Here is a 26,424-nt window from a genome sequence, read left to right on the forward strand (position 1 = left end):
TCTAGAGTGTTGGAGCAAGACTGCAATTGTAGAGGGCATGAATCTCTAGCTTTGTGAAGAATGAGTTCCCTTCGTTTGAAATTGTGAACGCACGCCAGGTTGTCCGGTGGAGGCGCAGCGATCCGGCAAGGAAGGCCCACTCTGTGCGCTCTATCGATTTGGATCTCTGTGGTATGTTCCAGGCCTAGAATATGTCGAAAAAGGGCTTGGACAAATTCCCCAATGTCACCTTCCTCCGCTCCCTGTTTCACTCTGCGGATACGTACGTTATTGCGGCTGTAGTGGTTCTCTAGGTCCTCTGCTTGCCCCTGCAGTTCGACGTCCTGTTCTTTGAGGAGAATAATTTCCTGTGGTAGCATTTCAAGTTCCTCGTCACGCCCGTTTTCGTGCTCCTCCAGAGTCGCAACTCTGTCTCCTACCTCCGAGACACCCCGACGGACCAAGCAAGGGTCCACTGCCAATTGGTCCTTGAGCTCCCTGAGGTCCCCTCTAAGCGCTGAGAAGAGCGAGGTCATAAAGGCCTTTGTGGCCGGTGCATCCACTCCCTCCACCGCCCGTAGCCAACTCTGACTTCTAGTATTGACCTGCAGCATGTCTCTGACTGAGGGATCCTTCCTAGGCCGTCCCGACGCCATGAGGGCCCACTGCCAGAAAGGCCCGGTATAAGGGGTCACTACCACCAAGTGACGCTGTAGGCCGCAGTGAGATGCAAGGCGTGGGTGGGGCGGACACTGAGGTTAGTTGGACAAGGCCCTGAGTGTAAGAAGAGTGTGTGCCCTGGTGCTGGGGTAGAGTCGCCTGCCTATCCTGCAGGGGAACTTACGGGACATGCTTACAGGCTGGTGGAGTGTGTGCTTGAACGCCAGGCGTTCAAACGGGTAGCGCTAGGTATCTCCGATCCACCACGAAGACGGCAGAACCGTTGAGTGTTAGCACGCTTCCTGTCACCCAGGCAGTCGTGATAAACAACCGAGTTGTGGGGAGGGGTGCGCTTCACCGCTTGCTCGAGGCTTCATCTCCCGCCCCCCTCCACCACCAACGGTATACCTCTCGCTATGTCCCCTTCAGCCGCAGATGGCAGGATCCGCATAGGTGTCATCCTGGTGGGCCTAGGGTCTCCTCCACAACTGGCGCAAACAGGGCCCTGCGATGAATCAGGCCGAAGCACAAAGCCGCATTCAGGGTCCAGACCTGTGCAATGATGGCCGAGTCTCGTAGGAGGGAGGCCACTGGCGGGAGGGAGCCGAGCTGCCGAGAAATTGGCCCAGGGGCAGGTCTCACCCCCAGGCAAGGCCTCGCTGGGATGGCGGGCGTCCCCGTCGCTTAAAATACAGGCGGTCCGCGTGCGCCGATCCCCGCCCTGAAGTGGACGTGCACAGGCCGGCATAGGGAATGGCAGTGGGGCGCAGCACTAGCCCCAGGTCCCTCGCAGGCCGCCCCAAAGGTCTTCCACACCCAGGCGGGCCTCTAAGGTCAGATAAGGCCCCACAGGGAGATGATGCCACTGTAAGCAAAGGAGGCGGCCAGAGGGCAGAACCATCCGGGCTGCCAAGAAATGGGCCTGGAAGCAATACTCACCCCGGACAAGGCCTCGATAAGATGGCGGGTACCCCCGCCTTTTCAAACAGCCTCGGTCCGTGGGCGCTGATCACCACCCGAAGCGAACCCGCGCTGACAGACTCAGACGACAGCTGGGGGCGCAGCTCCAGCCCTGGGCTCCCCGAAGGCTGTCCCCCACGCCGCCCCCACTCCGGAACTCGAAGAGTGGCCAAGGCACCCCGGGGGAATCAAGTCACCGGCCAGGTGACTGTGCCAGCCCAGCCTACACGTCTGGGACGGTCCGGAGGCCAGATCCGCTTGAAAAGCACTGTCAGGGGGGTAGGGCGGGCGGGTACCTGAAGCCCACAAGGGGCGAAGGGCGAATCAGGAAGGTCGCAGGCCGGTTGCTGTGGCGGGTGGGGAGACCAAATTTATGTCCCCGGCTGCCCCTCGATGAGCTACAGCCGTTGGTCTCTGCGCCGCGCCTTGTGGTTGGCAGTCCTGCGTCCCCTCACAGCGTTCAGCAGAGATGTAGCGGCCATCCAGGTGCTCCGCGGTCAGTTGCCTCAGGTCAGCCGGCCGATTCAGATGTCCGCCACTAGCTAGGACTATGGATGGAGTGCGATATCAAAGCTATAGCACCGGGCGGGCCGAAGCGATTGCAAGACATGTCCTATGCAGTCGCCATCTTGGTCTCGCCCAGATCAAGACATTTAAGGAGGCTGTTGGTTATACGCTTCCGGCTCCCCCTGGTGCTCATTTGGGTCCCAAGGATCAGCAGCAGGGACCTCCAGTCTGGATCTCCAGTTGGGTTACTGCTAGCAGGTTAAATCTCTGCATGACCTGTGCCCATAGAATCCACTGCTGGTTCCTCATCGACTCCAGAGACTACTTTCAATCTGCATCCAAGATCTGCACCAGTCCCTTCTCCACCAGTGCTAAAGGTCAAGGCAGTGCCAAATCAGGAGTCCACCGCGAGCCAAATCCATTTCGACCCCAACTGAGTTTGTGTCGTGACACCATTCCAGTGTGTCCTGTCGCGGTGCGCTCTGGTTCAGGTAATACCCTTCCACAAGACCTTCCTCAGAGACTTTATCACCTTTTTGTCTAGGATTCTGATCAACTTGAAAATGCCATTGGTGATAATGGCGATGATACACACTATGATGATGTCTACATTGAATTTCAAGAGGCAGTGGGCTGGATACCCTCCGTGTCACAGGGTTGGTTTAACCCACAGGGCCCTCAAGGGAGGAGAGTGCATCATTTACTGTAGTGATTAGATGTGCAGCTTAGGTCCTAGACTTACAGCAGACTTCACTTGAAGACAAGAAAAATTCCCGTACTGAGATTTTCACCCTGCGCCAGGCTCTTCTAATACCTTACAACCATTTATTAAAGCCCTGACTGATACCCCCAAAAAGGGGGGTAAAATAGGGATTTTTTTGAATTGTCAGCATATTTCTCCCCTATTTTGATAGTCCTCTTGGGTCCAGGGTTTTCGACAGAACTAGCAAGATGCCTCAGAATTCATCTCATGTCAGCCTCTCTAATCAGATGGGATGCACAACATATACACAGAAATGTATGGTTTCTACCGGTCCTACTGTAGAGGCTTTTTGTATTGATTCTCTCCTTGTGAAACATATTATGGCACACAGGAGGGGGTCATCTTTTCAGGAGTCGGTAGGAGGACAGAGCAAAAATAGGTTTCAGGAGCGACATGGCATCCTTGACTATGGTGTGACTCCAGGGGCGTGCCTCCTCCAATTTAATAAAATATGCGGCATGTTTCTGGTCCTGATCATAGCCCTGGACCCAGAGGACTATCAAAATAGGGCTGAAACATGCAGACAACTCAATGGGATAGGATAGAATTGAGGACCATGCTATCCATATTTTACCTCCTTTATTGGTTTTTAGGTATACCTGAACACCAATTTTATAGAGATACATAGGTTGTTCAAGATATTTTTATCTTCTTCCCAAGACGGTGGCTGCAGTAATATCTAAAGTTCTTCCTGGAATATGGTTGAGCCCATCCTGGTTTGTAAGGACCAGGAGGAGACCCGATGATAATGTTTGCCTCTAACAGAGTGAGTGAGGGTCTAACATAGAAAACCTTTCTTTGGTTGTCTGCAGCAAGGTGTACTTTTCTGTATATCCCTTTTTAGCAGGGTCCTGGATGTGGGATACCCTAGTGTTTTAAGTAGGTAGAATATCCACTAGGATGAGAGCTACCAACTTATACACCAGACCCTCTCGGACCAAAATCTAAGCTTCTTTCATGGATGTATAGTAATTCCTGTTTGTGGGGCTGGAGATTAAAGCACACTAACGTATTTATTTAGAATTTGACAGATCCAGGACATCTGCCAAAAACTGGCAGATCTTCGATCAGCTCTATTTTTTTCAGGTTCTTGTAGTTTAATAATCCCATGTGCAGGGGTACATCACAGGTTCCTAGACGGCACATAGTTGGCGGTCTTTTTTCTGATGTACCCAGCACCGTTCCCCAATTACATTTTTTGCACAGTACTGACCGCTTTAAGATTGGTCCTTGTATCAACCAGGAGCCAGTAGAGAAACATTAGGGGGTGACTTTACTTAATGCTCCCATTGACTGGGGCACATTCTAGCTGCCCAGTTTTGCAACCTGACAATGATTTTATTATGCAGACGACAGAAAATGCATTTACAGTGAACTGTGTGCCATAACCAAGCCTTTCGTTGGTTCCAACGATGGTATGTTTGTAGGAGTGGCAGGATTTTCATAAGAATCTAGATTACATGTTGGTGTCCTTTAGAGCTGTATTGACATGGAAAATTAAGGAGCACCAAGGGTCAAAAATAAATCGCAGGCTCTTGACTCTGAGAAAAGTAAATGAGGTTTCCAAGAAACCTAGAGGTTTCTTAGAAACTCTGATTTTGACTGTGTTGCTCCTTCCAGTGCCATAATTCCCGGCTTGGCTCTGATGGTACAGAGAACACTTGCATTTAGTTATTCAGTATTTTTTTTGCATTCGACATTTGGCAAGTGATATTCAGAGAGGTGTGCTAGCAGTAGATCATGGATTTCGTGGAAGCAAATTTCTCAAAAAATCTAAGCAGGAAATTTGGATTTCCTTAAAAATCGGAATGACTTTCAGATTGTAATGTGGAATTTCTGGCCTTGCTATAAAAAAAACAACCTTAAGAGCCTGTAAAACGAGTGAAATAAAATATAATGTTTCGGTATCGATGAGAGGAAGGGATTGGGAGCCTAACAGGTATCGCCATAGATCAGGGTTGAAGGGTGTTGGAAACATTGAAAATTGTATTAAAATGTAATGAAATATATACTTGTGTTTTAATTCAGGAAAGGTAAATATGGAATAAAACAATATAACATCCTATTATTGTGATGCTTTGGGAAGTTTTCTTGTTTTTTTTTTGTTTAATATACCGTTCTTAATCCGAGATGCAAAGGTATGCTAATCGGGGAAAGATATGATTCATGAAGAAATTAAAAGCCTAAGTTTTTCAATTGATTTTCCTAAAATGTTGTCATTTACATCACATTTTTTTCTTGTTAAAATCCTCCTTCTTCCACAAGGCCTTCCGAGATCACACCACCTTTTTGGCTAGGATTCTGATCACCCGTAGGATGACAATAGTGATAGTGGCGGTGATCCATATCGTGATGATGTCTCGGGAGTCAGTGGGCTGGATGGCCCCCCATGAAACAGGGTTGGTTTCTCCCCTTGGGCCCCCCAGTAGGAGATTGCATCAGATTATTTTTGTAACCTGAAAAAACCGATAACATTTGTAAATCTTTGGCTTTCTTTTTCTTTTTAACATATTTTGTCAAACACCGTGAGTAGTGGCGTCTCACATAGACCAGTGCTTTTTTTTCAAATAGAAATCTGGATGGATGGATGGTTTGTTTAATTTGTACATTTGACTGATGATATAGTACTTCGAATAAATGTCGAACAGACTTCCAGCAGTTTACACCATGCCTCCGACCGTTATATATGTTTCATAATCCGTTATAATTTTCTCTGAACGGTTACGCAGTTGCCAGGAATTTCACAAAAACCAGGAACTTTTTTCTGCCCAAGTGCACGCTCAGTTTAAGTGTCTGAAGAACAGTTTCTGGTCGTTACTGTGCGTTAACATTGTTGAATAAACCTGGCGCATATTTGTAACAATGCAATCTATAACGTTGTAATTCTCTTTTTTTAAATTAAGTATATCGTCGATTCGAACAGCCGCGCCCAATTTTTTCACTTTATCCTTAAAGTACTCATAGCCTTCTGCCTTTTCGCGCCTTATTTTATTTTTTGCATTTTTATATAGCGCGAATTCGGCCCAATGACATTGAATCACTTCACATGATCACCAGTTATATTATACATGGTCAGATTCGTTTGTAATTTTTTCGTAGGTATGCGAGGGTTAAGTGATTTACCCAGAATCACAGGATACTGAGCTGATATCGGACTCGAACCAAGTTCTCCAGTTCGAAAGTTGGAAACTCTGACCCTTAGGCCACATCTCCAGATCGAATAACATAACTAGTATTTGTAAAGCGTTGGTTCACCCGAGGGCATCTTGGAGCTGAATAACAGATGTTTATTGTTCCTCACCTTAATGGGGCTACTCATTTTATGGACATCAGAAGGATGAAAGGCTAAGTGGGCCCGCTGGACTTTGAACCTGTGACCATAAGGTGGAAAACAGGCCCCTACAGTGGACGCATAGTCCAGTAAGCCACCAGGCCCGGTTTATCGGAAGTGGAAATAAAAATCATTACTATTTCTCTTTTATTTCTTCAAAAACTGTGTTGGAGTTTTACATTCCTTGACCAGTTGGAAGTTCAAATTTTATAGTCTATGCTGGTGTTGCCATTTCAAAACGATGATTTGCTGCCTATGTTCCCTGTTCTATGTGGACCACCTTCTGGATCCCTTTTGGGCATTCCTAGGTATGTTTATGGTACTTTAGTATCCCTTATAGTGGATTTCCAATTATGATGAACCTCTGAAGAGATGGTGCAGCGGCTTGCTGCCTTGCACCAGCTCCCTTTTTCCGGTGTATTTCTTTTCACGCCTTGCTTCAAACTGGAGCATTACTTAGACGTTAATCTTTTCCTAGCAGAGCAGTGTGTAAGGTGGTATAGTCCTTTAGTTGCTATATATTGTCTGTCCCTGGTCTAAGCAGTGTTCCCACATGGGCTGTTCCTCCATCAGTGCTTTTTTGGCACTTCTTTATCGTGCTACTCTCACTATGTGCCTTGGCAAGAGGGTCTCCTGTCATTGATCTCTCAGGGTTCTTTGTTGTGGCATCTTGCCCATATTTTTGCTGTGGCTGGGTTATGCTCAAGAACCTTTTCTCTTGTACCGCCGCCCTTGTTGTTGATACTGATTCCTCCCTGCGAGAAGATGTTATTTACTTATTTTTTTGAGGAAATGCTGTGTACCTTTGTTGCCACAGGAAATGCTTCTGCGAGATTTCAGATACCACCCAAAGCATTTAGGGGCAGATGTATCATCCGTTTTTTTGTCGCAAACGCTGCAATTCGCAAAAAAGCAGCGCTTGCGACCAAAAAAATCGGCAAATGCGATGTATTAAGAAAATCGCATCGCAAAATTAAGGAATCGCAAAATTTGTGATTCCTTAATTTTGCGCAAGCATTTAAGGAATCGCAAAAAGCGATTCCCTAAATGCTATCTAAGAAGCAATCAAGTTTTGCGATTTCACACTAAGAAATCGCAAATTACTACCAACTTGTAGTTGGTGGTAATTTGCGATTACTTTTACAAATGCACTCATGACATCACTGATGACATCTCAAATGTCATCAGGGATGTCATTTGAGATGTCATCAGTGATGTCACTGACCATGTCATGAGTGATGTATTATGTGACATCATCAGCAGTGCATTGCGGGCGCGCGAGTTATAGTTAGCTGAACTAACTATAACAGGGGAATTTCAAAGGTTTTGTATGAGTAAAATGACCAGCTAACAATAACTGGTGTGAAACCTTTGGTTTTTTCAGTGAAAATATATATATATACTAGCAGCCCGTCCCGACGTTGTCCGGGAGGAAAAGGCTGCTTCAGGGCCCCCGCCCGCCCCGCAGAAGAGTTGTCTGTGCAAGTCCTGGCCCTGTTCAACTGATTTGGCCCACTTGTGTTCTTTTTTTAATTCGTATGTATTGTTTTCCGCGTTTTATGTTGTCCGCAAGATGTGAGGAAAGTGTTGTGTCACCTGTTTAATGTTTTTTTTTCTTTAGAAGGCTCTTTCCATGTGTTCATTTTTGTATCCCTTCAAAGAAGTTTCCTTTTCGTTTTGTCAATTGTGTGGTGAAGTCCTGGCAGTGCTCGAGTGACTATGGGCAGTTGTGTTATTTTCGTTATTCGTATGTCTTATTGTAAGTGTTTTATCTTGTCTGCAAGATGTGAGGAAAGTCTCGTGAATGCGCAGTCGATTGCGTTTCTCCGTTAAGAAATGTCTGCTTTTTTTGTTCGTGTTTACCCCCCTGTGACGTCGTTGGTCAATGGCCAATGGTTAAAGACTTTTTTTTTTTTGGTAAGCCGAAGTCGTGTGTGTGTTTTCTTTAGTGCTTTGTGATTGGTGTAGTATGCGATTAATCCTGCCCCATGTATGGCTTCATTTGACACTCCTCGTCGATGGAAGGCCCGCCCGGTTTTTAATGCGAAGGCGTCAATGTTGCCTGGGTAACTGCAACGAATGTGTGTATATTTCTTATAGCGCGCACCTCTGCTGTTTTTGTATATTGGTGTTACCATGCTGTATGTGTGAATTTAAATTCATTGAAAGCGCATTTCCGCTGTATGTGTTGGGATTTGCAAATGTTTGTTAAATTCATTGAAAGCGCATTTCCGCTCTATGTCTGCATATCGTGCGTTCTAAATTCAGTGAAAGCGCATTTCCGCTCTGTGTGCATACGTAAGTGTGTTGTGAAGTTGCTTTGCCTATGTTTGTTATTTGCACTTGGCACGGCCCTGTAAACGCCCACATTTGTTGTTTGAGACGCCCACGGCCACGACCACGCCCCCAAGGGACTACTTTACCACTTTTGGCGTTTTTGCTTTTTAATGTATATGGTGTACATATCTATAGGCTATGTCCTTCTGCCACATCTCCCCTTTCAAATGGTGTATTGGGTGTAGTAATTGGTGCATTACTTTTGTAGTTTACCTGGCTCAAAGGTTTGTGTTCTCTCTTTATAATAGTAGTATAGATATATATATATATATATATATATATATATATATATAGATATAGATATATATATATATATATATATATATATCTATATATATATATATATATATATATATATATATATCCAAATGAGTTCTCCCACACCTCTCAGATGCACTCCAGCCGGTAGCGCTCCATAGGAAGGGAAACAGACACCAGGTAACGTGGTTAAGAATGTCTTTATTCGCTCACAGCTTATGTCAGGTCAGACGCATTTCGAATAGCAAGTATTCTTTTTCAATTGACTAGACACAGTCCGCTTTTTGTTTTTATACTTCGTTTTTTTCTGTTGTGATGCTTTCACCCCCCACCATGTGATTATTAAACATAGACAAAATACTATACAGGCATAAATGCTGTGTTTTTTTGCAGTTGTGTTTACATATTGTATTCTCTGGCACATTGGCGTTGTTGACATTGCTCTGTAAGTTGGCACATTGATTGTTTTACATGCACATATTTTTACAAAGCAATATAATGTACAGCTTAAATGCTAATGATAAATGCCCTCAATGAGCCTCGACTTGAGAAAAACACAATGTAAGTTATTTGAATTGTGTCTTTATACATGTATGTATGTATATATGTGTACCCAGTCTCATAGATATAAATAAATAAATATGAATAGATATATGAACACATTGGTATATACATACATACAAAAATATATATATATTTAAATAAATAAATACATGTATAAAACCAATATATATCTTAAGAATTAATAAAATACTTAAAATACATGTGTTGTGGTGCAAGTTGAAATCTCAGTCAGGCAGAATCGATTCCCAAACAAATTGGAAACCTGGTTGGATAAGTATCGGTATAAACAACAATCCTAGTTGTGTGTGCAAATAATAGCAATGTGCAAAATTGTGCTATGTGCAAATATAACGCGTTAGCAGCTGTCTGTTTTCTTTCTTAAAAATTGTGTAGTAAGTGAGTGCAAAAGAACAAGGGTTGTCTGTACAAGGTAAGTTTCAGATAAGAATAGAATAGGTATGTTTAAAAAATAAAAACAAACATTTATATTGTATGTATTGGGAAAGACTAAAAACATGTTATTTTCAATGTTGAGGGAAACATATATAATCCAAATTTAAATGTATTCGAAGTGACAGTACGGATGGTAAAGGAGTACTGTTGAAGGACTGATTAAATTTAATGCCAACGCTGTTGTGTTACAGAAAATTGTAGAAGTCCTCCGTATTATTGAGTCCATTGGGATGTTTGCTGTCTAGCTCAAGGATATATTTGCATTCCAATTGTCTTAAACTTTTCTCCCGGTTGCCACCCCGGAGAGGTTCAGGGACAGCATCAATCACAAAATAATTTAGTACCTTAAGGTCAGTTTTGTGGATAGCCTTGAAATGCCTGGCCACCGGGTACACCGAGTCATTATTAACTATGGCTCGTGGATGCTGGAGTATCCTGATATGCACCTGTAGCTTGGTGCTGCCCACATATCTGAGGCCACAGGTGCATGTCAGGATATACATGGCGTACTCGGTTTTGCAGTCAAAGCATCCCTTAATTTTTGACTCATGGGGGCTAAATGGAGTGTTGTATTTGGTGGTTGTAACACCAAATTTGCAAGCCCTGCAAGATGAGCATTTGTAAAACCCTCCCTTTGTTTTAGCCAGGTAGATTTATTGCTTTTTAAAGGTCTCTGGTTGGCTACGGACTATTTGTGTCTCATAGAAGTTCCCCTACGATATGTTATGGTGGGCCTGGTGGGCACCTCTGGTGCTATTACTGCATCCGTCAAGACAATCGGCCAGTTTTGATTGATAATAGACCGTATTTGGCGATGTTGGCTATTGAAGGTTAGGATTAGACGGGGACATTTGTTTTCTCCCCCCTCCCCCAGGTTCATGTTCATCTTTGCTATTGGTTTTGGAAGGGTTTAACAATGATTCCCTTGGTCTGGCTTTGGCATTAAGTGCTTTGTTGAGAGTGCATGTGGTGTATCCTCTTCTACGGAATCTTTCAATTGCCTCCCTCATGCAGGTTTCTTGTTGCTCAGTACTGCTGCATTTGATTCTAAGGAGCTCTCCATAGGGGATACTCTCAATTAGGTGTTTAGGGTGAGAGCTGGTGGCATGTAACATGGAGTTTCCTGCTGTTGCTTTTCTGTGTAGGGTAGTTTTGAGCATTTCATTCTCCACATATACTTTTACATCTAGGAATTCAGTTTCTTTAGCACTAATGTGTGAGGTAAATTTGAGGTTGACCTGGTTGGCATTGAGGTTGGTAATAAATTCTTTGGCACTTTCTTCACTGCCCTGCCATAAGATAAAGACATCGTCTATAAATCTCAACCACAACCTCACATGTGTATTGTATAGTACTAGATGGTCTTTCTTAAGGATCTGCTCCTCCCACCAGCCAACCATTAAACAGGCATAGCTGGGGGAGAAGCAGGACCCCATTGCTGCACCTCATTTGCTTGTACATATATATATATATATATATATATATATATATATATATATATATATATATATATATAATATTACCTACTGGTGGTCGCAGGTAGGTAGTTATAGTAAGGACCTAGTTTCCATAGGAAATCTGCAACATTGTATTTGGAATAACTTTGACGCCGGTTGACAAATCTTCGCGAAATTCTCCAAGAAGATGGGCGCTCTGCTCCGCTTCTATCCTGAAAGTTTCGGGGTGATTCGTCAAGCGGGGGCTGAGAAAAAAGGGGGGTCCCAAAACATGTTGTCCCCATGCAATTTTCCATAGGGACCTTTATACACGGTTACAGCCCGAACTGCTGAACGGAATTACTCCAAATTTGGCAAAAAGGTAGAGTTTGGTTCGCAGATTACGCTTTTTGTTAAATGGTGTAAATCCGTGCAGTAGTTCCTGAGAAAATCAAAAGTAAAATCATAGATATATCTATGGACGAAGTACCGTACGCATACCGTCCGAGGATTATACGCGTACCATTACAAGCACGAGCTGCATGCTAATTGGCTGTCAACTGTTTGTCAACACTCCAAACAAGGAAGTGTTGGCAGCCATCTTGTGTCTCTGTAGAACCGAGGCACAAGAAAACTGGAAAACAAGTGAGCAAAAGGTGCAAAGGGGGCAGAGTAGGAACACCCCGACCCCCTAGGCCTGCTCAGGGGGTCCCACAATAACCCCCAAGGTCAAAAACAATCCAGCGGGAAAAAAAAACGAAGTCTCCTTTTTTTTCTGATTAGCCCCAGGGGCAATGTGCTTTTTTATAATGGGGGGCCCAGAGGGGCCCCAGGGACCCCCCCCGGGGCTTTAACCTTATGTATGCGGGGGGCTCACGGCCCCCCCGCAGCCCCGGGGACCGCCACCCCCTGGGTTTCTATTATTTTATAATAATGGGGGGCCCAGAGGGGCCCCCCAGGCCCAGGGACCTCCACCTCCCGGGGCTTTAAACATTATGTATGTGGGGGCTCACGGCCCCCCAGCCCCCGGAACCGCCACCCCCGGGACTTTAACCTTATGTATGCGGGGGGCTCACGGCCCCCTGCAGCCCCGGGGACCGCCACCCCGGGGTTTCTTTTATTTTATAATAATGGGGGGCCCAGAGGGGCCCCCCAGCCCCGGGGACCGCCACTCATTTAACATTATGTATGGGGGGGCTCACGGCCCCCCCATCCTCGGGACCGCCACCCCCGGGGCTTCTATATTAAATAAATGAAACCTGTGGTGGGGGTTCCAGCCCCGCCACACGCCTCGGGGACCGCCACCTCCCCGGGGCACTACATTTTTAAATTGGGGCGGTCTGTGAAGGACCCCCTAGCCCCGGGGACCACCACCCCCGGGGCTTTTAAATGTTGGGAGGGGGCCGCACGGCTCCCCTCCTGGAGCCTTGTGGTGGCCCTGGGGACCGCCACTCCCCAGGGCTGGCTCCTGCAGTGTCCCGAGGTGCCTACCCTCGGGACACTGTAGTTTGCTACGGTAGTTCAGGAGTTTGTCAGAGGGAATAATTGATCCCCTACCATAGCAAACTGCTTTGGTTTTTGGAAGAGAGAGCAGGAAAGCTGCTCTCTCTTCCAAAGACATGTTAGCTGCTCCCCATGTAGAAAAGCAATGCCGGCTCCCGCAGGATGCGGGGAGCCGGCAGGGACCGTGGGGGGCTTGGCGGAGAGGGGTCCCCGGAGCTAGTAGTGTCCCAGGAGGGTTGCAGAGAGGTGTAATGAGGACACGCCCCTTTTGACACCTCTGCAACGCAGCCCCCTGGCGCATACTGGAGGTTCCTGGTGGGCTAGTTGGCCGCCAGGAACCCCCAGTATTCAAGGGGATTTAGTTCCCACTCTGGAAAAACAGCAGGGGTCTGCGTTGCAGAGAGGTGTAATGAGGCCACGCCCCTTTTTACACCTCTTTTCAACACTGCCCCCTGGAGCATACCGGAGGTTCCTGGTGGGCTAGTTGCCCCCAGGGACCCCCAGTGTGCAAGGGGACTTAATCCCCCAACTTAGAACGCGCTATGGGCCCGTTTACACATTAGTGAAGGTAGGGAGGGGGGGCTTGTGGTGATATGTGTTCAAACAATCCCTGTGGCGCGTTTTAAGTTGGGGAATTAATTCCTCTTCAATCCAGAGGTCCCCTAGGGGACAACTAGCCCACCTGGTACGTCCAGTAAGCGCCACAGAGCTGCGTTGCAGAGTGTTGTAAAAAGGGGCGCGGCCCCTGAACACCTCTCTGCAACGCAGCTCCCTGGCGCATACTGAGGTACCTGGTGGGCTAGTTGGCCCACAGGGAACCTCAGGATTGAAGAGGAATTAATTCCCCAACTTAAAACGCGCAACAGGGCGTGTTTGCACATGTTACCTCAGGCCCCGCCCCCTTCCTTCGTTATTGAGCAAAATATTCCTGTTAAATCAGCCGAACTACAAATTCTGATTTACTCACCTGTTATCACAAGAGACCTCAGTCTGCATCTTTGAGCCCAGTATGGACCCTGAAAAGTAAATCTAAGCATACTTACCAGTAACTTGTATTTTCTTCCATAGGAATCTATTGTGTGGTTTTCACCAGAAAAGTTTCCAAGTGTCTATTTTTGAAACGTACAAATATTCTTCTAAAATCAGCCAAACTACGAATTCCGTTTTACTCACCTGTTATCAGGAGAGACCTCAGTGCTACATCTTTCTGCCCACTACTGATCCTGAAAAGTAATTCTAACCGTACCTACAGTAACTTGAATTTCCTTCCTTAGGCTATCATTGACTGGTTTTGTTTGGAAATTCTTCTAAGTGTGGAGTTTTGGAACTTTAAAAAATTCCTCTAAATTCAGCCGAACTACGAATTCCAATTTACTCACCTGTTATCAGGAGAGACCTCAGTGCTGCATCTTTCAGCCCACTACTGATCCTGAAAAGTAATTCTAATACTTACCATTAACTTTAATTTCCTTCCATAGGATATAATTCCCTGCTATATAATATATATATAAAAAATAAAAAATATAAAATAAAAATAAAATATTGCAATTTCAATATTAAAAAAAAGTTTTTCAATTTATATTAAAAATGTTATGTAATTTAAAAAATAAAATATATAAAAATAAATAGTTAAAAACTATGTAGAAAATCAGTATAAAAAAATAACAATTAATACATTTAAAAATGATCATTTACAAAACCTTTGAAATTCACTGAAAAAACCATAGGTTTCAGCCACATTATAGTTAGGAATTAGCATTTAAAAAACCTTAGAAATTCACTAAAAAAACTATAGGTTTCACACATGTTATAGTTAGCTGGACATTTCACTCGTACAAAACCATTGAAATTCCCCGGTTATAGTTAGTTCAGCTAACTATAACTTGCGCGCCCGCAATGCACTGCTGATGACATCACATATTACATCACTCATGACATGGTCAGTGACATCACTCATGACATCACTGATGACATCTCAAATGACATCACTGATGGCATCACTGATTACATCATCCTTGTGATAGTGGCAGACCTCCTCTCACCGTAATATAACCTTTGATACACACATTCAAAAATAGAAACTACAATTTTAAAAAAATGGAGATACCAATACCAGTTACAACAACCTATTCAGTAATTCCAACATCTACATACACATACACTCATTCACCAACAGTTCTATATAGTCACTCATACATGTACTCACTCCTCATATGTAATCATACACCTTTACATCCTGTTACACTCAGACAGTCATCCATAGAGTTACTCACACATACTCACACATGCAAATAAACCTCCATTTACTTGCACATACAGCTATAAACACACCACTCCTCTTACTTCTACAGAAACGTACACATACTTACTCTCTTAAACAATCACTTCTAGAAACACATACTTATTTATACAGGAATTCTTCCAATCTCTCACTCTCACATATACTCACTTATATACATCAATACTCGTATTCACTCACTAACACACCCATACACACACTCCTCCACCCATACAGTCCTGCACACATGCTGTCTTCAAAACACATACAAACAGTGAGTCAGTCATTCATGCATCTATGTAATACCCCCACCAAACCATACAGACACTCATACTGATACTCAAAAAACCAACTAATAACCCATAGAGACCCTCATGTAGCTACTCACCAACCCATGCAGCCACTTACACACAAAGTGAGACACTGATGCAGATATTTACATATTTAAACATTACTCAATAATACATGTATTCACTAAGATACACTTAAGTCAGTTATACAATAATTTTTACCAAAAGAAATCCATTTAGACACTTTTTTACCCATTTATTCTTCCATCGACCTTTAGATATACGTATATAAAAAATATTTATTTTTCAGAAAGACACACATTCACTGGATGATGTCATCAGCGAAGTCATCAGTGATGTCATCAGTGATGTCACTGACCATGTCATGAGTGATGTAATATGTGACGTCATCAGCAGTGCATTGCAGGGGCGCAAGTTATAGGCCGCTGAACTAATTATAACTGGGGAATTTCAATGGTTTTGTATGAGTGAAATGTCCAGCTAACTAGAACGGGTGAAACCTATGTTTTTTCAGTGAATTTATAAGGTTTTTTAAATGCAAATTCCAAACTATAACGGGGCTGAAACCTATGTTTTTTTTTTTCAGTGAATTTCTAAGGTTTTTTTATATGCTAATTCCTAACTATAACATGGCTGAAACCTATGTTTTTTTCTGTGAATATATATATATAGATATAGATATATATATACTTTCGTTCTACAGTTACATATACAATTGCTTTCCTTTTCTCATATATGAGTTATGTATTATTGCTGTTTTCTGTGGTGTTACCACCATGTTTGGCAATTTTTCTCAATCCAACCATTAGTGGTTTTGTTGTGTTCCACATATGTCTGTTAACACATTGCTTAATGCTCTCTTTGTCATGGATGGGTTTACAGATTCCTTGCTCTCTTCATCATGGATGGGTTTTCAGATTCCTTCTCTCTTTGTCTCTGTCTCTATGGAGCAAGTTTAGCAAGATGATTGCTTTTCTTAGGCAAGGAGCTATGGCTCAGTGCAGGCAGGCAACTAGAGCCAAATTTCGGGGGGGCTGAAAAATATTCCAGGGTGGGGGGCTAATTCTTCTGAACTTAGACAGAGTGGCTGTAAGAAGGGGTGAACACACAACAAAAGCCTCATTTACAACTAAAAGCCTCATTTACAACTAAATGGTCTTTTAAAGACCTGTTAAGTATTCGGGTGCGACTGCAATTAGATGCTCGCCAGCCCGCGAATCAGTCTTCGCCCGGGCTCACACACACAACGGGGGGGGGGGCCGCGAGCCCAATGGGTGTTGCGCACCTGGCTCAGTGGCATCTCCTGTTGGCTTGGTTCCCCAAGTTACGGCTGAACATAGTCCAATCCCACCATTGAAGGGAACTAGTATTATGTTCATGTTAAATATTCTCTTCAGATACATTTTTGTGCCTCTGCCATGGGTAACGTTATTCCATGCTTTCCAATGTCTTTGACTGTAGTTGCATGTGTGCCACAGTCCTTAGGGTGAAGCGTATGCTTTTGCTCACCTAAATTCTTAAATGCATCCAGTATTTTCTGTCTTATAGACAGGCTAGTTCTATTTAGGGATTTTTTAAAAAGATCAGTATGCAGACCCTCCCCTGGGAATGGTTTTGCTATGGTATATAATTCAAAGGTATTGAAGTTTCTATAAGTGGCTCAGAGTTTTTTGTGCAGAAATTAGTCATGGAAGAAACTGACGTCAGTGCGTCAGGTCAGGGCTTAGATGGACTCTGTGTGATGTCACATCAGTGGACAACGACGCTACGGAGTTGGAAGACGCCCTCTACCAACACGTGGAGGTCCTGCTGTAAAACATTTCCGGATCCAGTCTGGCGCCTGGGGAGAATTCAAAGGTAAGGAATCTGCAGCTAGATCCTGTCTCTACTAGCTAAGGTGTTACCGAAGGTAAGTTACTTATTCGTTTCTAACTCATTTAGGATTTTTTTTCTCCACTTCTCTTCAAAACCAGCCAGACTTCTTTCCAGTACTCTACATATAAAGCATTTTTTCTTACTGCACATGTATGGCATGGTGAAAGCATAAATATCTGGAGGATGCTTCTATATCCACATGCACTGCAATCTGTGCAAGTATAAGACAATTTGTTGACCGCCGCATGTATCCATAGGGCACACCTCATTGCCTCTAGACAGTGGTGGAGTGATAGCTAAAAACAGTTCTGGAAAATGTGTTCATAACCTGCGGCATATTGTACAGAGTGAGTGTAGTGAGTCGATTATCTGAAAGAGACAAGTTAGTGGTGGATTCCTTACCTTAGAATATCCCTAGACGTCACACTGGGATCCGGAAAGTTTTCATCAGCAGTACCCCTGCACGTCGATAGGCATCATCGTACAGCTCCGCGTATGTCGTTGGCGTCTTAGTGGCCGAGATGACGTCGCTGGAGCTACTTAGATGCGCCCACGCGTGCTGACTTCAGTTCTCTCTTTTTCTGTGCTAGCAAGCGCATATCCAGAGAGAGCGGTACCCCTAGTCACTTTTCGACTGAGTTTTTGGGACTTTTATCTCTTTTTTTTGAGTACATATACTCAGGTGCATAGGGATGCCCGGTTTTAAGTCTTGCGGGGTCTGTCCCCGCACGATATCGGTGACGGACCCGCACCGTGAGTGTCTCTACTGCCTGGGGTGCGACCCCAACTCTGAGTCGTGCCCCCACTGCCAGGCCGTGGCTCCTAAAACTTTGCAGAAGCGGTCCCGAAAGTGGGTAGAGGCCCAGGAGTCTGCTCTGTGATCCAGGTCCCGGTCCCGTGGGAGGTTGGAGGACCGGCCACGGAGCCATAACTACCATTCCATGTCTCGGCACTGAGTCAGGTAAGGCGAAGCACAAAATGTCGAAGAAGTAGTGTCGCTCTTTGCCTTCCCGTCGCGGCTAAGGGTGCGCGTGGCCTGTCTTCCCTTTCCGGATCCATCGACGACTCCGGCCCAGCTGCAGGAGTACCTGTCAGCCATGGCACGTGTCTTTGGACTGTCTTGCCCCTCAGGTGCGCCTTTGGGCCCTATAGACCCGACTGGGGGACCTCATGCTTCGACGTCACTCCCTCGGGCCCCAACGCCGTCAACAACTTCGGTCTTGACGCATGGATCCCCGTCCATGTCGGTTGGCCCTGAACTACCTCCACCGACGTTGGTGGCGCCACCACCGGCTCGAGCGGCAGTCCCGCCCGACGCTGTCCCTGACTTCCTCCCCGACTTGGAGCCGACGCCGGAAGGGTGTCGACCGATGCCGATGGGGAATTTCTTTCCCTTTCTTCATCCACCTCCTTATATTCCACCTGTTCGGCATGTGGAGGACAGGGAAGACTTGGAGGGATCTGAGGACCCTCTCACAGCACAATGTGAGTTAGACCCGGGCTGAGATGAGGATCAGGGGAATGCCGATAACCAGGATTATACTCAGTAACCTGGCTCGGCTCATTGTATCCTTCTACCTGGCTACGGAGGAGGGTGGTTCCTACTCCATGGTGTTGCGTAGGACAGCCGAGGCTCTCCACCACGAGTTCCCCACCGTGGCCGTCAGGATTAATCTCCTGACAGAGGTGCTTCGGCCGGCGGCGTCTTCTACGGAGTTGATGCTGCCCTTTAATGATGCACTCTCAGATGTTCTTTTGGGCACCTGGTCCAGGCCCAACACAGGGGCTCCTGTGGACAAGAACGTGGCCCGACGCCATCGCCCGGCCCGGGCGACCCTGTTTTTTTCTTCCAACACCCTAACCCTGAGAGCTTGGTTGTCCAAGCCTCTGCTCCGAGCGCGTTCCCTTCCGCACTACCGCATATGAAACCCAAGAAACTGGAGCAGTTTAGGAAGAAGATTTTTTCTTCTACCAGTTCTGTACTGCAGTCTTTGAACATTGCATGTCTCTTGGCCGTTATTCCCATTATGTGTGGGATACGGTAGTGCAGGTGCTGCCTCAGTGTTTGGAGGCTCGGACAGTACTCTCCCAAGCTATTGCTGAGGGGAGACTCAGCCAAGTTCACCATCCGTTGTGGTCTTGACACCCCTGACTCGCTGGGCAGAGCAATTTCCATGACAGTGGCGCTACGCCGTCACGCCTGGCTGAGGACGACTGTCTTTTCAGGGGATGTCCAGAACACTTTGATGGACATGCCTTTTGATGGCACTCGCCTTTTTGGCTACAAGGCAGACAGTGTGTTGGAGCGCTTAAGAACTCGCGGGCTACGGCCAAGTCCTTGGGCTTTTCGGCCATGCGCACTCCTTCTGCTTTTCGCTCCTTTCGTGGCCAAGTAAGTGGAGTTGCGGTCTATTGTATGCCTTTCTGCCTATACCACTTCTACCCAGAGTGCTGAAGATGATCAGGTGCGACCGGGCCCAAGTCATTCTTGTGGCTCCGGACTGGGCTTGAAGAGTTTGGTATCCCGAGCTACTCAGTTTGAGTGTGGATCCCCGATCTGATTGCCTCTTCTGGAGGATCTTCTGTCGCAGCAGCAGCGGACTGTCCTCCACCCGAACCTGTCCAGCCTCTACCTCCTTGCGTGGAGATTGAGTAGCGACAGTTGATTCCATTTGACTTGCCTCCTGAAGTCTGTGATATCATTCTGGCAGCCAGGCGTCCATCCACTAAATCAGTATACCCTTGCAGGTGGAACAAATTTATGGCATGGTGCACAGCAAAGGCTGTGGATCCCCTTTCTGCCCCTCTTTCAGAAGTCCTTTTGTTCCTTCTTTCCTCAGCCCGGCAGGGCTCTGCTATAGGCACTATTAAGAGCTACCTTTCTGCAATTTCAGGCTTTCTCAGGCTCCCTGCTCAGCCCTCTCTTTTCAAGTCCCCAGTTGTAAATAGATTTATTAAAGGCATTACTCACTGCTTTCCTGGTTGCCATCACCTCCGCTAGGCGCGTGAGTGAGCTCCAGGCTCTTTCCTGTAAATCTCCTTTGCTGTCTGTTCATCCAGACAAAGTTATGCTCCACGCTCGTTCTTCCTTCTTGCCAAAGGTTGTTACTGCCTTCCACATCGGGCAAACTATCGCCCTGCCTGTGAGAAGTTGGCCTAGCATATGATTTCCACTATTCTAGTGGGCACCTTGCACCAGTCCAAACGACTCTTATTGATGGTAGGTTTAAAGTCAACCTTTATTGAAAGCTATCCTAGTGGTAGCTTTGGAGAGCAGCCTTCAGACTGACTTATAGGCGAGTTAAGCAAGTTGTTTTACCAGTTATAATCTCTTGAATGATCAAATGAAAGCACACCACACAAGGTATATATCAAATATATATGTATTTAATCTAAACACAACCCCTCTGGACTCTTTATGAGCTCAGAGGTAAAAGTACAATACAAGGAACTTAATTAGCATACGATAAGTTGCACAGTATACTTCATGCCCTAGGTGCCTCACAAACCATATACTAAAATAGTGTTATAAGAACCATGTGAGGGTTAGAAAGCTGGCCTAGGGCCTGTAGAACTGCTGGGGCTATCAGGAACCACCCAAGGTAGGGACTCAGGAGTCCCACGGGGGACGCGTGCATTATCTAAACACAGCCCCGGATCACCATTGACTTTCTATGGAGAACAAACAAGTTACAATTTGAAACATTAAGGGCACTTAGAGGTGAACTACGATGGAACCCTTTTAGACTAGGACACTTTGAGAGTCAAGACCCACGGGAGCACCGGAGTACTCGTGTTACCTCACCCAGGGAAGCCGGGTGCATAGGTGTCTTTTGGTGTCTGGTTTCGTCCTCGATTCCAATGGAGAGCTGCAAAGAAATGCTGCAGGCAACCAGAGAAAAAGTGTCCGGGTGGATTCAAGTGCGGATCGGAGATGTGAAGAACCTGAAAGCAGAGGGGACAGAGTCTGGGTCACTAGCCAGTGACCAGAATGGCGATAGGAAGATGCCAACCAATGTTGGGTGTTTTCAGGTGAAAGAGGTGAAACTTGACTCTTCAGCCATGAGGACCAAGAGGCGTTGTTGATGACCAAGAGCTGGATTGGAGCTGTCCCACGAAGGATGTCCAGTGCTGCAGCGTCGGAATCCGGATTGGACCCAACAAGCCTTGGCAACAGCAACCCACGCAAGATGACAAGATTGGCTTCGGTTCAAACCAGCAAGGTCTGAGTGACTCCTCCTTTGGAGGGGAGTCAGAGCACGTCTGGAGCAGCCAGGGAAGCTCAAGAAACAAAGGATTGGCCTTTGTGGGGGCTCACTAGCCAACAGACTAGGAACTGCGAAGGAGCCTCAAGCTGCGGTGAAGAAAGGGGACTCACGGGGTCACTCGTGGAGTACTGGTCTCTGTACTTCAGGGCAAAAGGTGCTCGGGCAGAGGCTTCAAATACCCCAATGCACAACTTTGGGATACCTCGGGAAGTAGGTGCAGTTGCAAAAATGCAGGATGTCCAGGAGTTCCGGTCCCACATCTTTCGTGTCAGCTACGGGTCTCAGCTTTGCTGGGATCTCGGGTCAGCTTCAGAGATGTCTGGAAGTCCATGTCCTGTGTCACAGATTCTTCGGGATCCGGTGGGAGCCTCGAAAATGCAGACCGGCAAAGATGCTTTTGGTGCCTGTTTGGACAGGGTGGTCACTCCTTGACCACAAGGGAGATTTCTTCCGTCTTCCAGTTGATATGGAATGTCGAAGGTCCAGGATATATGTTGCAGAATTTTGTCCGGTGTAATCTAAAGTCCTAGGGGCTGGGTTCCTATACTTGAGTTCCTCTATTTGTTGTATATTCCTATACTTATACCAGGTTTAGGGGTTGGACTAACTCTAGGGTCTCACCTATGGGTGGACCTGGAGAGGGGGTGGTTACACCCCTTCCCCTTTGTCCAGTTTTGCGCCAGAGCTGGGGCTGAGTGCCCCAGCAACCGGTTTGAACTGGGAAATGCATGGAGCACCTTGTGTGCCCCAGGCAGTGTCTGAAAAGCATTCACTGAATGCAACCCACCCTGCCCCAATACTGTAAAGCCTGTCTATGAAGGTGCCAGTACCTCCCTGGACAGGAAACCTATTGTCCAGGCCTCCCCTACCGGAGTTTTTCGTCCAGCAGCAGGAGGGCAGACTCGTGTCTGTTTCAGCAGCATCCCTTTTGTGATGCTGGGGCTCTGTTTAACTTTAACCGGGTTTACCAGTATGTACATGTCTTTTCCCTCTAGAAGGGTGAAATGCTACCCCGCCGTCAGAACTGGCGGGGGTAGTATTTCAAAGCGTTTGACACCTTACACGACATGTTTTGATAAAGCCAAACCAAAGTTAGCATTAACCACAAGGATTATAATGCACTTAAGAGTATATGGTATGGCTATATCATAGAACAGCTATAAGGAGATATTTCGGAAAGCTGCACAGGAGCTCAGCTCATGCTAGGGTACCCTCTCACACAAAACCAAGCACTCTGCTTTTCAGGATTGTCAAAGCCTGCAATAGGAGTGACTTATAGGTTAATATGTGTCTATATATTTATATATATATATAGATATATATATAGATATAGGTATACTATATCTATGTAAGGGGTGCTTTCACCACCTTACATAGGCTGCAAGTGCAGACCTGTAGTGTCAGTTTGGAAGGCTAACCAGGGGTGGCACAATATATTCTTCAGCCCCTGGTAGGCCTCTGGGGTACCTATGGCCTGGGTACCTAAGGTACCATATACAGGGACTCATAAAGGTGACCCAGTAGCCAGTCTGGTATGTACCTAAAGTACATGGTATCAATGTAGAGAGAGAGCAGATAGGCTTGGTCCTGATTAGCAGTGCCACAGCCAGACTAAATGCGAAAAACCAGAGAATCACAGCAAAAAGTGGGGGTGGCCTTAGGAAGCAGACCCTACAATCCCCCCCTGCTCTTCCTCTCCTCTTGATCCCGCCCTCTTTGCTCGGCTGAGAACCAGGATGTCCCTCTCATCCCTTACAGCCTTCTCTCAGCTGAGATAAAAGAAGGAAAAGACAACAAGAACTTCTTGTTACTACATGAATTATATTGGATCCATAAATTGAACTCATTGAGCCCAAAGGGACTAAATGAACGTTTGGAGTACAGTTGTTATTTGTAATTCCATACCTTTATTACCGTGCAAACAGTTATGACCTATGGATTATACTTTCATTCTTCCCTCATAGCAAATACTGATTTTTTCGTATCAATGTACTGTGTTGCTTATTTTATCACATTATTGCTTGTTTCTCCTTTTGAGCTCATAAGATTCAGTGATCAGTTGCTTATGCTTGTTCACTCTTATTTTAATTTGCCTCTTGCAATACTCCACCATTTGTTTTTTTCAAATTCTTACGGTACAGCTGCCTGAATATATTGATTTAATTCACGGACAAATTCATGGTCCGACGTGCACTTCTTACACTTTGTATACGGAAAAGTAATTTCACTATGGACACTGTTTGGAGTTGTTTAGTAACTATGTTTAAGTCTTTCTTCACTTACATCCTGAAGAGCCGACTTAAATGATTAACGTTAAGGCTGTTACACGCTGTACGCTCGCGATAGAGCATTCAAAGGTATGAGGCTCTGTTCTCGTTTTGATTACTTGTTATCACGTTTTATTTGAGCAGAAGCATGTTCTCTGATGCTTCACAGCGTTGGTTCACACTTATCGGCATTTACTTTCCCGAGTTCGGACTCTGATTTTATTGCTTATCACACGAGAATGGCGTTGCACTTTTCACCCGTTTCTTGAGTATTTTGAAATACACTCTCTCCCAATACCTAATAGTCACTTCTTACACATCGATGTATGATTATATTATTGTTTCTTAGACTACACGCGTTATGACGGCACGTATGTAACAACGCTTATTAATCACATAAGTACATGCTTTTCTCGCTCCTTCACTTTGCAAGGTGGTCCGTTTGAAACGAGGAACCCATTCTTGACACTATTAATTGGTTGCTAGCATTTAACATGTTGCTATTAGATAACTGCATATGGACCCGGGGTCAATGGGCATATTTCTTTATTTTTTTTATAGGGAGAACACCCTGAAGAAGGGCAGGACCCGAAATGCATCGGGGAATTTTCTTTGTAACCCTGTGAAAAAATACAACGATTGAGTTCTAATGCTAACTCATTCGAATGGATTTATGAAAGTATTCACAAAAAACATGATGGAAATTTCACTGCAGAAATAAGAAGGCTAATAAACTGAAGTGAAATATGTTGAATTGAACGGTAATTGTTTAAAGCGAATCTTTTCGCAACGGAGTGCTTTAAGGAGCTTATCCTTCCAGAGGTGAAGGATTTCATTTGACATGCCTCATTGGTTGACCCATATTGTACAGCCTACAAGGTAACAAACTCCTGCATAAAAAAACCCCGACAGAGCTCACCAACGTGGTAAAGCGATTGAACCCACAGGAAGGGAACCACATGTCTTTTTGCCCTGTGGTGAAGTTTACTGTTGTGTTGCTCTGGTCTTTTGCTACTCCCAGAAGGAGACCATATATTTGTGTTTTTCTGTTCCATTTCTGCTGTTTCGACTTTTTGTTAGTTTGATCCAAGGGTGTGTACTGCTTCAGCTGCTGATTTTCCATTTTAGGTGTCATCTGATCTATTTGCCTCAAACATTTGTAGGGACATTGTACTAGGTACTGGGATAAGCTATCTTCACACATTGTCATTCAGTATGGGAAATATTACAGGACCTCTTCACTTCCTTTCTCCATGACTGGGGTCGTCTTGCTGACATAAGCTCTCGTCAAGCCAGACCGAGGAAAGCGAGGCCTAATTTGCGTTCAGAAACATGCAAACCATATTCCTGTGTGTGATTAATGGGTGAAGACAACCCAAAGCTTTTAATAGGTGAAAACTACATAGTGTCGGAGTGCAGTGAAAGCAGATTCTTAGAACTGTGGAGGCAAGTAGACTTTCTTGATGTTTTGTTTCACTGCACGCCAATGAAAACTGCTTTGGAGTTAAAAAAAAAAAGTAAATGTCTTTCAGCCCCCTCCCCCCCCCCCCCCCCCCATCCCTTTCTATTTATTCATCATTCGTTCTCTCTGTTTTATTTGCAGATTGAATCCCCAAAATACATCCAGCTTGCTAACTAGGTATGTAGCTTTAAAGCATCTCAGCAGCCATGTTTTTCTTTTAAGACAGTTTGCGGTGTTTGTTACTGATTGCACCTTTTGCTTATAGGCTTTTTCTGATTAAGGTATGTGTACACAAGGTACATCTAAATGATCATTTATGATTAAAATTATCAGAAAAAAGCTTTTCATGCGTGAACGTGCCATACGAAGTGCACCAGCTCAGTACTACTTTTCAACAGAGTACGAGTATAAACCGAAGTGTAAAGATATAATCAAAGCCTGGGGTGATGTGTAGTGGCTTTGGTCTCTTAAATGGCTCTTTAAATGAAGATTATTCAGTATGTGGCAGCTCGCCTTTTGTATGGAAATAGTAGATTCAGGCTGGCCTCAGCAGCTATCTACTTTGCATTGCCTCCTACTATTGAAGCAGATTCCATTTTTGTTTCCGTGTGTTTTCTTTCGTCCAATAAACCAAGCAACTCCCATTGTTCCCTACTAGAAGTGTTTTTTGGCGACCCTGCCCCCTTCTGCTGTAGAGTGAAGTTGGAATGACCTCCATTTTCACTGCCCTGCCCATCTATCCAATAGGGCTGTGTCTGCCATATGGACTAAATGTTTAATTTCTTATCAACTGGCTACCGTAACTAGCAGGTGAAATGTGACTCTTCATTTAACCAACATATGCAAATGTGAAGAGTTTAACAGATTTCCATATGTAGCATTTTTGGTAACTTGAGCCATTTGAGCTTTAAACACGTTTTATGTGACATCTTCAAATTATACAGGACATATGGTGTATTATGTGGTCGGTGTAGCAAATCCAGTTACCAGGAAACACATCAGCTGCAGAATCACATGTTTTCAGTGATCCTACCAATAGTGTTAAAAGCAACCGAGAAACTTAATTTATGTAATATAACCTGCTGTTCCTTCCAGTGGCTAAACGTTGATTGCTTATCAATATAAAACAATTCATTTAGCATTCATCAAGTATGCTCTTTCAATAATGCTCACATCTGTGAGTCAAGCTTTCATCTTCTAAGCGTTCCGAGT

At 45.1% G+C, this 26,424-nt stretch overlaps 1 protein-coding gene across 6 annotated transcripts in view; it reads left to right on the plus strand.

The window, feature by feature from the left end:
* ARHGAP26 (Rho GTPase activating protein 26) overlaps nt 1-26,424 on the plus strand; it is a 2,045,367-nt gene that overhangs the window by 1,737,362 nt on the left and 281,581 nt on the right. For 4 of the 6 annotated variants that reach the window (XM_086931644.1, XM_086931645.1, XM_086931643.1 and 1 more), the window contains exon 21: nt 25,354-25,389. The exons of the other annotated variants lie outside the window; for them this stretch is intronic. In XM_086931644.1, the coding sequence (XP_086787770.1) occupies nt 25,354-25,389 (36 nt within the window). The remainder of the gene's footprint in view (nt 1-25,353; nt 25,390-26,424) is intronic. 6 annotated transcript variants of the gene reach the window in all.

Source organism: Lissotriton vulgaris, chromosome 7 (assembly GCF_964263255.1).
Source record: "Lissotriton vulgaris chromosome 7, aLisVul1.2, whole genome shotgun sequence".
Classification (NCBI taxonomy): domain Eukaryota; kingdom Metazoa; phylum Chordata; class Amphibia; order Caudata; family Salamandridae; genus Lissotriton; species Lissotriton vulgaris.